The sequence below is a fragment of the Rattus rattus genome, chromosome 2 (assembly GCF_011064425.1).
Source record: "Rattus rattus isolate New Zealand chromosome 2, Rrattus_CSIRO_v1, whole genome shotgun sequence".
NCBI classification, from domain to species: Eukaryota; Metazoa; Chordata; class Mammalia; order Rodentia; family Muridae; genus Rattus; species Rattus rattus.
This window is the reverse complement of record NC_046155.1, coordinates 63,763,104-63,777,395: the sequence shown is the minus strand read 5'-3', so window position 1 is coordinate 63,777,395 and position 14,292 is coordinate 63,763,104. Positions and strand designations below refer to the sequence as shown.

Genomic DNA, 14,292 nt, shown 5'->3' with positions numbered 1-14,292 from the left:
GACAGCAATTCAGATGCAACTGTGCAGTGCGTATGACTGACCGTGTGACACCCACTCTGCTGTGTATGACAATAGCAGTGCTGGTATCAGCGGTGATGGCACCAGTCAGGCCTGACAATAAGCATATGGTCCCTAAACAAGCACCATTGAGAAGGCTCAATGGAGCAGTAATTATAGCAAAAATAGAAACAGGGGGTTGGGGATTTAGCTCAGTGGTAGAGCGTTGCCTAGCAAGCGCAAGGCCCTGGGTTCGGTCCCCAGCTCCGAAAAAAAAAAAAAATAGAAACAGAACTAAAGTCAGGGATGGTAAAGTCCTCAGTAGACAAGGTTCCAAAGGGGCAGAAATGGTAGCCTTCATCTTGTAGGCTCCCATTGGGACAGTTGCCCAAAGAGCTTTTATCTGGAGCCCCTAGAATGACCAGGGAGGAGATACAACCAATCCCAATTCTTCTTCCCCTCCCATGTTTCCACTGTTGCTAGACCTGGAGGCATCTAGGAGTGAAGGGCCCCAAAGCTTGTAATTTTCCTGCTGTCAGCGGATGACAAGGAGTCCAACTGCAACAGAGGTGTGGGTGCAGAGAGAGTGATCAACTTTACAGGGGCAAGGCCAGAACTGGGAGTGAGTGGACTGACAGCTTCCAGAGGTGCTCAGACCCGTCCCTGCCCCCGCTATTTCCACTTTACAGGGCCCACTTGCATTCCGCATATCCCACACTACGCTGGGTGGGTAAGAGGCATTTAAGAACTCCATTCAGGCTGCAGGTATGGTGTTCTGTGATCGGGTTACCAATTTCGCTGGGCAAATAAATTCTTGGTGGCCTTCATGTCGATGCCACCTTATGTGGAAAGGAGAATTGCTTTAGTCCAAATGCAGGTGACCTGGAGGCTCCACCCTCCAAGCCTCACCCCAAAGCCTCTACTGTTTCTCTAGCCCCTGTCCCAAAGGCTCAGAAGACAGCGTTTCCTACTGTCAGCAACATCCCCACCCTGACACCCTGCCTAGGCAGATTGGAATAGAGTTTACCCAATGAGACAGTGACACATGAGTGGTTCTCCTAGGCTCTGGGGTGAAATCCCACCAAGTTCTTACCAGCATGACCATAATTGGCTTACCTGCCTCTCACCAAGACAGGGCTATACCCTGTCCAGTCAGGTTATACTGCAGCCATGGCCAAAGGCCTCTGTTCAGATAAGGAATAGCTTTTCTGGTCACCTGTCATTACATTATTTATTACTACCTGGACCTCGACCTCATAACCCCAGACACCTGTGATATTAGCAATTCTTTCTTCAAAAAGTCTGGTTCAAGTCACAGGGTGGTCTCCAGTCAGGACTGTTCACTGGCATGCTGACTTGGCACCAGGCCCTCTAAAGCCTGACTGGAAAGCTTAGCATCTCCGAGGTCAGGTCTAGGCTATAGATCCCCCGCTATGCAGAACCTAAGCAAGTCCATGAGTCACCTAGAGGAGACTCAAAGGGTTAAATGGCATAGGTGTTAGAGCTTGTCAAGCGAGCATGGTGTAGATGCCACCACACCCAAGTGCAGTCTAACATGCGTGAGACCATGAAGGCAGTCAAGGAGGCTGTCAGTGGTCGGCAAGGAACAAGGGCACACTCTCTCAAGAGAGACTCCATACCCTTGAAAGAAATGAGCTGACATTTAATAATTAAAACAAACAAAACAAAACAAAACAAAACACCCCTATTCTGCTGAGATTTTCACCAGGGTGTGCCCCAGTCCATACCAATAGGCAGATGTGGGCAGGCAGGGTCTGTTCCAGTATCCTGACATGTACTTACCTCTGTCTGCAATCTTTTGAAATGAGAAGTCTTTATTTGAATCATTTTTGCTGTCTAAGAGAGTGAGGTATACCTAAGCAGAAAACATGCTGGTTTAAAATATTTATTGGTTAAAAAAAATTTAAAATTTTTATACAAAGATGATGAGAAAAATCTCATGCAAACTCTGGGCATACAATAAAAATAACTCAAATCGTAATATGATGACTTTTGTACAAAATAATTCTTCTTAGGAAGAATCTCTGACAGCCGGCATGGCTCCCTTCTGGCCGGGGATACACCTCAGAGAAGCCAGTCACTCTTAGTCACCTGCAGGTGATCACGAGTCACACAAGTGTCAAATGTCTGGTTGTCACTGTAATGAAGAATGGAACCCATTTCTACTACTCAGGAAACAAGGGGCCTTGATCTAGGAACACCACAGGAGGCCTGCACAAAAGGGGGTGATTCACAAAAATCTCGGGGAAGTTCTAGACAGTCCTTTGGAGTGGAGGCAACACCTCAGGATGATTACCTCCATCTCCTGCTGCTGCTTTGCCACAAACCTGCAGTGGGTTTATAATTTGTGTATATTACAAGTAATTTGCATAATTAAAACACTTAAAGACTTGACATCTCATGGCAATTAGAAATGCATCAAACTGGGAACAATGTACAAAAGAGGGAGCTTCAATATGAAACAGTAATTCTCTGAGAACATCCAGTGCCCCGGCCACCTGAACTGGGCAGAGCAGCTGGCCACTGCCACCTATGTCCCCCCAAGTGCACACTCAGCTGCCCGCTGTCGTATTGCATTTGCACAGACTCATCTCATCTTCCGGAGCCTTAGTCTGTTTTCCTTGTCCCGTTTCTTTAGGATAAGTATGAACTGGTTGAAAAAGTGCTCCTGATCCTTTCGCTTCTGAACAAGACGAAATCTCTGGTCCCGGCCGTGCTTCTCTGCAAACTCTTTAAATGTGGTCCTGAAAGTTGAAGAAAGACATTTTTGAGACATCTTCCCGAAGAATGTGTCCTGTTTTACCTCAGCATGACAAGCGAGCTCCCAGGGACAGGATCTCTATTGGCCAAGGGGCTGTGAGCTGTGAGGGGCTGGGTCCTGCAGGACTGTGACCTGACTTCACTTACACATTTCTGGCCTCTGGAGCCCTGTCTCTGATGCTGCTGTAGTCATGAAAGCCTCTGCTCTTGCTGAATACCCTCATGTTACAGGGATCTACACATACTGGAGCTATGCAGCGAAGACAACTTCCCCTCTTTTCCTCCCTAGTTGGTACCCACTCTTTCTTGGAAGTCCTGGTCTTCTTTGGGAAGTTAGTGCCCTCTAGAGACCCAGAGAGTGATGAGGCAATCTTTTGGGTCCCTTAACATGGAATTTAACTGGACCTCCCTGAACTGGGGCAGGGACACCACTATCAGCTTGGCTTTCTAGTCTCTGCTGACATTGAAAGTTTAACCATGGCTGGCAGATAGGGAGTTCTTGGTTCTCCCTGCAGAAAACCTCCTATTGCCAAACCAGGGATCTTCTGGAGGAAACCATAGAGGCCAGCACTACCTGATAGTGAAGAAAGACCTGCCAATCATAGGAGCTTAATGGGTGATAGATAGCACCAGGACTTTGGACCAATGCCAGACCCTGGAGAGGCAGTGGTTCCAACCTGCCCTGCTCCCACATGGGGCTTCTAAGAATGGAGGCTATGGAGTAGTCAAGGGCCCAGAATCTGGCATTAGCCAACCAGCCTTTCTCCCAGTCACAGCTTTGCTGTGTCTGTCACCCAGAGTTCCCATTGTGGAGGATGGTTGGCTATGAGCACTCATTGTGCATAGGAAATCACTCTTCGCTCAGGAAGCTTGTGCCGTTCTTGCTCATTATCTTTATAGAGAAGTTTACATTTCCTCCCTCCGCGCATCCAATTACTGTGTTAAATTATTGCAGCTTATAGCCTTTTATGGACAAATGACAAGCGTGTATGGATGTGGCTGTTAAAAGGGTGGCCCTAGAAGTTGGTTCCTCACCGTCCCTTTTCTGTGTCTAGGTGCCAGCTTCCTGATCTGCCTGCAGGGGCATTTGCTTAATGGGGCCTCTGAAGGGAAAGCCTCTTTCTTCAGTTTCCTTCTTCTTCACTTCTGTCCTTCCTTCTCCATCTCCTCAACCCTGCTTCTTCCTCTGGCCATGCAACAGCTGCAGCTAGCATTGCACTTCTGTAAAGGCCTCTTCAAGGTTGACAGGCAATGCTGCTCCCACTCAGATTACATTAGGGGCATCTCTTCAGCGATGCATCATGGAAGAGGAGGGAGAATGATAGCCCAATATGCCTCAGCCATGTGTGTGTTGGGGGGGTGTGGATCTGGCTTTCTGCTGGCTCTGGGGAGCTCAAGAAGTCATTGGAGTGACTGCCATGCACCTGTGGCTATGCCCTGATGGACAGAGATGGCACCAACATTCACTGTGCATTCCCAGGTGTTCACAACCCAAGCGTAGAGGCATGTGTGCTAGGTTGTCTAGGAGCATGAGACTGGCCCCTGGGTACTGTTCTCACATGCTCTCAGGAGGAATATGAGACAGAGCACCAGGGTTAGTGTGGACAACAGCCAAGAGTACTAGAGGCCAGAGTAGCTACTGCTGAAAACACCCTCAGGAGTCTGAGCTAACTCCACCATTTTACCCCAAGCCTGAGCTGTCTACATCTTGGGAGGGCAAGGTGATAGTGAGAGAGGACAGAAGGGCATCTAAGGGCAGATCGGGCTCCTTTTAAGATTATAAACAGCTTTGTAATTATGAAAGTAACATATGCCAAGTATGTTTTCATACTATTTTACTATGTTTTACTGCAGTAAGCATTTTACTGTCTGCGTGTTTCCTGGAAGTCACACTGTCTCCCTTAGACACACTGTAACATTTACCTACAGCACGGAGGAAGAGGAAAGTTAGTATTAAATAGGGATGTGTTTAAGCCTATTTGATTTCTCCTGCCGCACACATGTGAGTGTGTGTGTGTGTGTGTGTGTGTGTGTGTGTGTGTGTGTGTGTGTGTGTGTGTGTGTATAGTGGGGATGTATGTGTGATGTGTGTATATAATGGAGTACATGTGTAATGAGGAGTATGTGACAGTATGTATGATGTGTTCGTTGTGGGATTTGTGAGTATGTAATGTATGTGGTAGGGTGTGTATGTGATGAATCTCTGTATGTGTATTAGGTTGTGTGGGTATATGTAATATGGATGGAGTGCGATGTGTGTTGTGGGTTATGGTATATGTGTCTGTTTCTGTGGTGTGTGTGTGTGTGTGTGTGTGTGTGACATGTGAGGTGTGTATAATGTGTGTAATGGATGCGTATTGTGAGTTGTATGTGAGATTTTTCTTCAATTTGCTCAGTACAATCTATAACCCCTCTATCTTCATCATACACTGTGGGACCTCAGGCTTGTCACTAACATCTCACCAACGAGTAGCAGGGGTGCCAGCTATCATTGTTGAGTGCCCTGTGTTGGTCAGGGAGTAAGGGTCACATGGCAGAACTTTGTGCTGTCTCTTCTGTCACTTTTTGAGGTCAGTATGATTACTTCAATCATAAAAACACACGGATATCCAGCATCTTACCCCTGGGTCAGGCCAGGCCAGAACTTAAGCACGTTTCCAGAACCAGCTTTGACCTCCTTCCTTCATCCCTGCCTCCCTCTCGTGACCACTCCTGGGTCAGATCTGGGCCCAATACTCAAGACTCTTTGACTGGAAGCCACATTTTCAGATGACCAGACACACATTTGGTTTTTCCTTAGCACTTCCTGAGGTCCAAACTGCATGCACTTTTTATATTCGGAAAGCCCTCCAGACAGGAAGAGTGATTTGTAGAGCACCATGCAGCCAATATTAGCTGTGGGCTCAATTATGAATCAAACACATTGGAGACCATGCTATGGAAACCCAAGTCTTCACAGAAAGGAACGACTAATATACGCTCCAAATATAATATTGCTAGTTGCAATTTAAAATAAAAATTTGTAGGCTGGAGAGCTGCCTCCATAACCGAGCATAAGGACGTGCCTTTGGGTCCTATGTAGTAAACCAGATGTGACCCTGTTCACACCTATAACTCTGCCCCTGAGAAGGCAGAGACAGGAGGACCATCAGATTGCAGAGCCAGGGTTTGCAATCTTTTGAACTGTGTAGCAGAAATGCAATCACTGTGGGGGATTTATTTAGTATATCACACTGTCCTCCAGACCGAGAAGCACCAGGTTCCCAACAGGTTTCTGTTGCTAACAGATCTTTCCAGTAAATACTTCAATGTCTTTGAAATGTTGTTAGATACAATGAAGTAAGGATTCTGTAATAACAACACTTCTCCTGTCCCAGAAAATACCCAGTGTGTCTCCCTCCTTACCTGGGTGACACTTTCGATTCTTCTAGGAGTTTCCTGAATTCTTCTTTGGCTAACAGCAATTTACTTTTCCTTTCCTTGTATTCTTCTTTCATTCTCGTCTTGACAAACTGCTCGAATATCTTAAAACAAATGCATGGAAGAACGTCATCATGAAATTGATATTAGAAATTAAACCGTGTATGCCAAAGCCAGCACAGGAGCCCAGCATCTGAGGAAACGGGTTCTTTGTCATGGCTACAGGATCTGTAAGCAAAGCTCCCATTGTGACACTTTCCAAAACTGAGACCTCCAAGTAACACAGCTCCAGTTCCTACAAGGCCCAGTGTGCTCCCTCCACACTTCTGAGCCAATCCTCAATCAGCCCAGCTCAGGGACTTGGAGTGGATTTGAAAAGCTCTGTTGGGCTCTGGAAGCTAGGACCCCCTCCGTCTGCACCGCCCCTCTGCAGCTTGAACTCTGAATGAGGTTCACAGGGCACATAACCTACCAGCACTCACATCCCTGTCAAAGCATTCACAAGATGCTTAATCTACTATACTCACTTCTATGGTTCTGTAAATGACCTCTAAATCTCTAAAAAATGACAAGAACCTATAAACATAAACAACTCTGGCATCTCCAGGTCCCACACTCTAGTTTCCAGGAAACCTCACTTCTACATGTGACCCTGAAGGTTTGGGGTGCATGAGGGGCCTCTCTCAAGGATGTCAAGCAGTATCTAGATTGTACCCACCATCAGTGTAGAAATTACAAAGGAGGAAACCTGACCCGAAGTGTATTCTGAATAACCAAACAGCCAACCTTGTTCCCAGTCTAGGGCACGAAAATACTGTCTGGCATGTAAAAAAGTATTCAACACTCCAGAGCAGGCTGTTTTCTCTTGGAAACCAGGTACCACACAGAACTACGGACCTTCTCTTCACTACTTTCCACAGAATGTTCTCTCATTGCTATTGCTTGTTTGTTTCCCTTATTTGAGACAGGGAGTCATGTATTCTAGGCTGGCTTTGAACTTGCCATGAGCTTCTGATCATCCTGTCTTCACCTCTGAGTGTGAGGATTTCAGGTGTCTGTCACTGTGTCTGGTTTATGCAGCACAGGGGATGTCATCTAGGACTTCATGCGTTCTGGGCAAGCATTCTGTCAACTGAGTTACAGGCACAGCCTCAATGCTCTCCTTTTGTCAGAGGGAGGCTGCTCATTGCTCTAACATGAGAAAACTTGTCACTTGCAGATCATAAAGTCAAGGAAGAAGGACGACGCTGTTCTAATCATGCTACCCAAGCATCCAGAACACTAAAGAATAATCAGAAGATCATTTAAATATTTATGTGAACAAAACCATCAGCCATCAATTAAAAACCTGCATGCTATTTTACCGGTACAGTCCATAACAGCTCTGTATCAATCCACGCAGATCTAAGAGCTATTGACTGGTCCCTAGCAGCCCTGTCAGGGGACGGTGAGGGAAGGGGAAGTGATAGCCCACTTAAAACCACCATTGTCTCCATCTGATGCTGTCTTATTGTTTCATATCTTTCCGTTTTGGTTCCGATATTTTAAGAAGGGGAAGCAGTGTCTTAATATGTTGCCCTTGGTGGCCTGGAACTCTTGATCTCCTTGCTTCGGCTTCCTCATACCAATACCATGCCCTTGCCTCCGATCTATTCTTTAACGGTGAACCTCTTACAGATTGCTATGCACGAAATGGTACTCGCCTCCAGAGGCCTCAGCAGGGCTAAAGTGAAATATTCACGAGGACAACTTAAATTTTGACCATGTGCACACACATTTAAGTAAGAATATGATTGGGTTATTTTACCTTCGAGGCAAATAGTGAAGTGTGCTCTCCAGCAGCACTCTAATTTAAACAGAGAGAAGAAGCAAATGCAGGACTGTTAGCCAAATAAAAGCGAGTGGCTCCATCATCAGCTAAGTTTTGCTCCATTAATTTTAAATGTGGGCAGAAAGGCTGGCCGGCTTTGGGGTCAGAACATATGAGAAATGCCCATCTCCCTCCCTGCCTAGAACCGTTTATCCACCTAATCAAATCATTCTCCTTTCTCTCTCCTTTTCCTGCACTGCTTTACGCACGCGGCCATAAGTCAACGTAGCAGGTATATTTCCCCTCTAACAAATTACACCAGTTTTACCCAAATTGGAGCACGACTTTTTAAAAGAGAGCACTGGCCGTTATCTCGTTTTCTGTGGGTTCTGGTGTAATAAAATGAAACACTTCTCGTTACCATAGAAACTGGACTGATTAGCGCTCCCCAGGCCTGGCTCTCTGTTTAGGTTCACACCATCTCCTTTGCAGCCTGGATAACTTCACACCATGAGCCTTAGCTCTCCCCTGTGAGAACGCTGCCATGGGAGGGCTCTGCAGATCCTATCTGATGCTCGCTCTCCAATCCATTTGTAATCTGGCTTCCCGAGAGAGGCCCCAGGCATTCCTCCTTCTCTCATGCCGTTGCTGTGCCACCGGCCATACAACTGCAGCAGGGACAGGCATTGGACCAGGATGTTCATGAGGACCACAAGGCTGGCTCCCTTCCCACGGCAGCACATTAAGATAGTACCAACATCTCCCGTGGTGATTTCACAGGGACATCTGAATTTTTTTTTTACTGAACAGTGGACTCTTGATGTAAGACGATTCAAGATGCAGAAGAATGTACGTAGGCAAAGGTTGACTATTCCACCAAGGTCAATGACAACAGCCCTCTCAGACTGGCATCTGCCCCCTCTAACCTGGGTCTCTGAAAACCCAGTTTCTCCTGCTTCCTGGGCTGATCTGATACAGTAGGTTCTGCCCCTAGACACCAGGAAGTGGCTGATGGTTAGTAATGTCCAGGCTGTGAACTGGCTCCTTTCTACCTGGGCCCTTGCTCTCCTAGACCTGTTAAGAGATGTAACTTACGCATAAGACTGAAGTTGTTGGAAGACCTCATACTAAACAGGGCTTCTCTTTTACCATCTTCTAAAATGAAAATAGTCTCTAAAATATACCACTGGCATGCAGAGAACAATGGCCACACACCTAAGAGAAAGCAAAAAATGACTATTTGCAAAAGCACAGCCTATTTATTTATAGGATGGCTTAACACACTAACTGTTTCTAATGACCCTTCACACACAAGGCAAGGCTGACTTAGGAGCTCACAGCATCTCATGGTGTAGATGAGCTTTCTTCCTTACAAAGAACGATTGAACTTTTGCATTTTAATAATGCAACAAAACGGTGAAATAGTATCAATTATTAAACCGAACAGTTTTCTTTAGGTATAGAAGAACACACGTGTAGCCCAAACTCAGCTCACTGGATTGTGGGCTTAGTGTTTTCACATAAACGCCATGAAAAGAATCCACTCCAAGTTTATGAAAGGCAAAGTTGCACATTCTAGGTGGCTAGTTCAAGATACTCCTGTGCTTCCCAGCCTGGTACGCAGCCTGATAGAGGAAGAGATTTTAGTTAAGAAGTAGGAGAGACAAAGGGTCGCAGCTGGCTGAGGCCATGGGGGCTGCATTTGTGCCATCTCAGTGTCTGCTTACAGCCAGTGGCAGACTCAATATAAACTACACTCTATGACTTATCCAGATCTTGATAAGAATCTGCCAGCTCACACATCAGCAGGTTTCTGGAGATCCTTGAGAACAACTCCTCCTCTCTGCTAACTCTGAAGTTCCTCCCTCTTTTGCAGTTGTGTTGTGTCTGAACATACCTGAGGTGGAAGCAGGGGAATGGCAGGACCTCAAGAGGAATCTTGCCAGCTTAGTGACTCTAGGTATAATACTCTGTCCTTAAAGGTCTTACCTGCATGCTGCACCACAGCCCCAACTGAAGGGTGGTGTTCTCAGCCTCTCCCAGGCTACCTACAGCATACCCTCCTGCCTCCCAGTCATCCCTCTGTCTACATAACCTGGAAAGGCAGAGCTGACTCTGTGAACTTCTTCACAAATAAGCCTGAGCAAACCATTCTTCTGAAGAGCCTGGTAGCACTCACTCCAGCCCAGCCCTGACCTTTTCTGGCGTCTGTTTTCCAGACCATATCATTTACTTTCTTTGTCTCTGGTCTCTGGCCACTCCTGGTGTTCCTATGACAGCATGTCCCTTTAGGTAGAGTGGTGTTATCAACACATTGAGTGCAGCATTTGGAATGTGGTTGATGCTCCAAGCTTTTCAATTTGATCTTAGAGTCATTCCCTTCAGGGGTCACAACCAGACAGCAGAACAGAACAGTTCCAGGCACGAGACTCCCCTGTACCTCCAATGTCACCCCGAAGCCCTCAGACTGGCAGCAGACTTAGCTAGGAGCCTTTCAGCTCTGTCCCTAAGTTGCCAACTCGCCTGGCCCAGCATTACCTGTTTTCGTTCCTCAGAGTTTAGCAGGAGATACCGTGGATCAAACACAATTTTATGCAATTCTTTCTCCCAAGTAGAAAACGCTGACACCTGGAGAAAGATATTCAATAGAGCTGCTGTTAGCATTTGATTCTGAGCCTGGAGTGTGCTGAAATGATCAACAGGTTGTTTTTGTTTATTTGTTTGTTTGTTTGTTTTCTTTCCTTTCTTTTTGTTGTTGTTAAAGGCAGCATTAATGGTACAGTGAGTTCAGGACTGTGTCCTGTATAGGAATGTGGGATACATCAGACACACCATGAAAATTAATATGGAAAATATGAGGTAGTTTAATTTCCAGATGTACGACATTACTACTTCTTCTGGCATCTTCCAGGACCCTCCCCCGACCCATGCTGCCTGCAGGAATGGGAGAAGGCATTTCAACCTTACATCTTGAATGCTAAAAGGATTCTTCTAGATGTCCTCAGAGCCCTGCAGGCCAGGTCACAGCAGTGTAGGAAGCCCGGCAATAGTCTGGTCTTAGCAGACTTCCAACTGATATTTTAAAATTAATAGCAAACAGTCCTCTTTCTATTCTATTTAGGTAGGTTACATTTCATAGTACTGTACAGACCTATAGAAAATGTCGAAGAATCCTCAAGAAAGGTCTCATAGCCACTTCCATGTGTCACTTTTAAATTAATTATTTTATTTATTTACATTCTAAATGTTACCTCCCTCCTGGTCCCCACTCCCAGAGTTCTTCATCCCATCTTCCATCCACTTTGCCTCTGAGAGTGCTCCCCCCATATTGAAATCTAATATCAGTGAGCTTGGTGTGGTACCATACAAAAATTAGCCCGCCATTTTGAACAAAAGCCCCCAGATCATTTGGATTTTGTTTTTTTTTAGCTAATTATTTTATTTATTTGCATCCCAAATGTTGCCCCCTCCCAGTACTCCCCTCGAAGAATTCTTCCCTCATCTTCCCTACCCTTCACCTCTGAGAGGGGGGCCACCCATATATCCCCTCACCCTGGGGTCATTAAGTCTTTACGGGATTAGGCACATCCTGTCCTAGAATTTTATGGTCCACGGAGTCTCACGTCTGCTAAGGTCCCTCTACACTGGGTCATTTTCCCAGGTTCTCCTTGTTTTTGATTACCTGGGTCCTTGGCAGATGTGTTGCTCTGGCTTTTTATAGAACTCCTTCAGCCACAGAGCCAGCATGCTGCTTCAGCACATCGTATCTTGAGTTTACACCATGCTTGTGATCCATTAATGATGGGAACCCAGGACCCAGGCTGAGCAGCAAGTAGGTCACTTCTCCATACTTTGCATACTGCATTTTTTGCAGGAGCCATGTGCACCTCCCATACAGGAGGTCCTATTCTGCCTCTATGGGTGACTTGGAATCCTTCTGGGGGGATATCCTTCCATCTCCCACAGTGACTTCTTTATTCTGCCCTGTTTTGATAGCTGTGAGGACAAACTGATGCATGCTCATCTCCTCAATGACTAGCCTGTGTCACCTCATTTTCGAGGCTGCCCAGCTACCGCAAATCCAGCTCTCTAGAGGTCTGTGGTTAGGCCCCAGTCTCTAAGACTCTGCTGTGTTCATATCCTGCCTCGAGGGCACTACTTCATTTGCTGGTGTTTCCGGGGCTCCAAGTTCCTCTGTACACTGTGGGCCTTAGCCCTGCAATCAGCTGACTTCTCCAAAGCCCTAGTTTGCTTAATGAGAGGACAAAAATAGAAGCTGACAGCTAGGCATTGGTACATGGCCACTGAGAAGCTCTTACCTCCAGATTCTCAGCTGATAAACAAGGGAACATTTAAGTCATTTAAAAATAATTTGTTCATTTAAAAACATTGACTTAATATTGACTCTGCCTTGGCCCCATGCTGTATACCAAGGATGGAGAGAAAATAAATCAAGACCCTGGTATGAGACAGTCCCTTGTCTTGGGTAACACAGGTGATGGAACTAAGAGGTTCTCAAGGACCATTCGGAAATAAGGATACTCATCCAGGCTTAGGGAGGGACTTTGGAGGATGCTCTAAGATGTGCTGTGCATGGTTGTAAGGGGTAGCATTCATGAGCTATAGAGAAGGTGGAAATTAAATGAACTGAACAGGCCTGGAGTGAAAGAGCTCACAGGAAGCTGGGGACAAGTAGACACGCAGAGGCTCACGCAGGGGACTTTGAGGTGGTTTGAGCCTGGATGTTATCCTAAGGGCAAAGATCAGATCTGATACATGTTTGGAAAAATCATAGGGAACAAAATGGGGGGTGGGACCTTGGGCAGGAAGGGAGAGAAACTAACCAAGTTAACAAAACAGAATTCACTCATGTTCCTGTTCGTGTCTCCTGTTTGGGGCACGTGTTATGCAGTTCAGGGAGCTTATTTGGGATGCTGTGGAGGCTTCCAGAGATACTGCCTAGTTGGAGAAAGTAGGTCACCAGGGGAATCCTTTAAATGGCATATATAACCCACTTCCTGCTTTGTTTGCAGCTCCATAGTAATAGGAATAGCTACAGAATCCCATCACTGTGGACTGAGCATTCTACCATAGGCTCCCCACCAGAATGGACTGAAGATACAAGTCAAGATAAACTGTTCTCCTGTCACAGTGACACAAAGGTTACAATCCAAACCCTTCAGATATTCCTGGCTAAGGACCTACTTCAACCAACACAAGTGTGCACGTACATTGTTCCAGACAGGTTTTCCTAATAAACAATTCTATCTTTAATAGTCAAAATTCTCATTGTATATCCCACAAGCTCTTTTGCTGGTGAGGTGATTCATGTGCACATAGGAATATGTTTTATGACTGAGCACTTGGCACATTGTTGATGTCATATGGTGCAGGGGCTTTCTGGGAGAGTGACTCCCACGGGTGTATCTGGAGCAGTGATAGACAGCTGTGGCCAGACTCACCCAGTTCAGCCAGATCTGCACATTCTACTGTGGTGACCACCTGGGAAGGGTCCCTCAGAGAGGTCTGAGGATGACTATCAAGTATGTCACACGCTGACATACTGTGACAAACTGTGTAGATTTGGGGAGTTCTGGAGGTATAATAAGGCAGTGTAAAAACACATCCATAAAGCTTCTCCGAGGAGCTTGTCATCCATTAAGGAGGAAAAAAAAGACACTCTCATCCTGGCTACAATCTACAGTGATAAACCAACCCCATCATCTCACTCATGGTCATGACAGGTCTCATGTGTAGGGCCATTGTGGGTCCAGAGACCCTTGCCACTCACTGCTGCTTTCCTGACGGTATTACCACCCTCTGTCACCTGATGCTTCTTTAATTATCTAGCATTTTACTTGATTTGGTCTCAAATGGTTGAATTCTTCAGTAACATTCAGGCCACCTCCTGCAGTGTTTTCTCTGCATCTCACTGTGACATGTGATGTCAGTCTTCTCTGTTGCAACACTCTGTGATCACTGTCACATATCCTAATAACCATAGAACAAGAACATGTCCATCCACTATCTAGGTAACCAGAGATGGCAGTTGGATTTCCTGTACTTTATCTCTGCCAACTGAGTTCCAAGCTATCTCATCACTTCCATACTGAGGAAACCAGGTTGTTTGTCCTGAACCCAGGCCCTGAGAGGAAGCCACAAGTCTAGAGGTGACTGGAGAGGGAGTGTGCTATCCTGACAAATGCAGGTTGAAGCCTGTGTTGAAGAGTAATCTCCCAGGCTATGGCTGGCTAGTATGAGACCCCGAGGCTGTGTAGTACTGT

General features: G+C 46.1%; 1 protein-coding gene across 1 annotated transcript in view; it reads right to left on the bottom strand.

Moving 5' to 3' along the window:
- Positions 1–1,887: 1,887 nt before the first annotated feature.
- Positions 1,888–14,292, bottom strand: part of Tcerg1l (transcription elongation regulator 1 like) — a 183,102-nt gene continuing 170,697 nt past the window's right edge. Inside the window, exons 10-12 of the mRNA XM_032892375.1 lie at positions 10,547–10,636; positions 6,184–6,302; positions 1,888–2,762 (exon numbers count right to left, since the gene is read on the bottom strand). Coding sequence (XP_032748266.1) covers positions 2,606–2,762; positions 6,184–6,302; positions 10,547–10,636 — 366 coding nt within the window. The 3' untranslated portion in view covers positions 1,888–2,605. The remainder of the gene's footprint in view (positions 2,763–6,183; positions 6,303–10,546; positions 10,637–14,292) is intronic.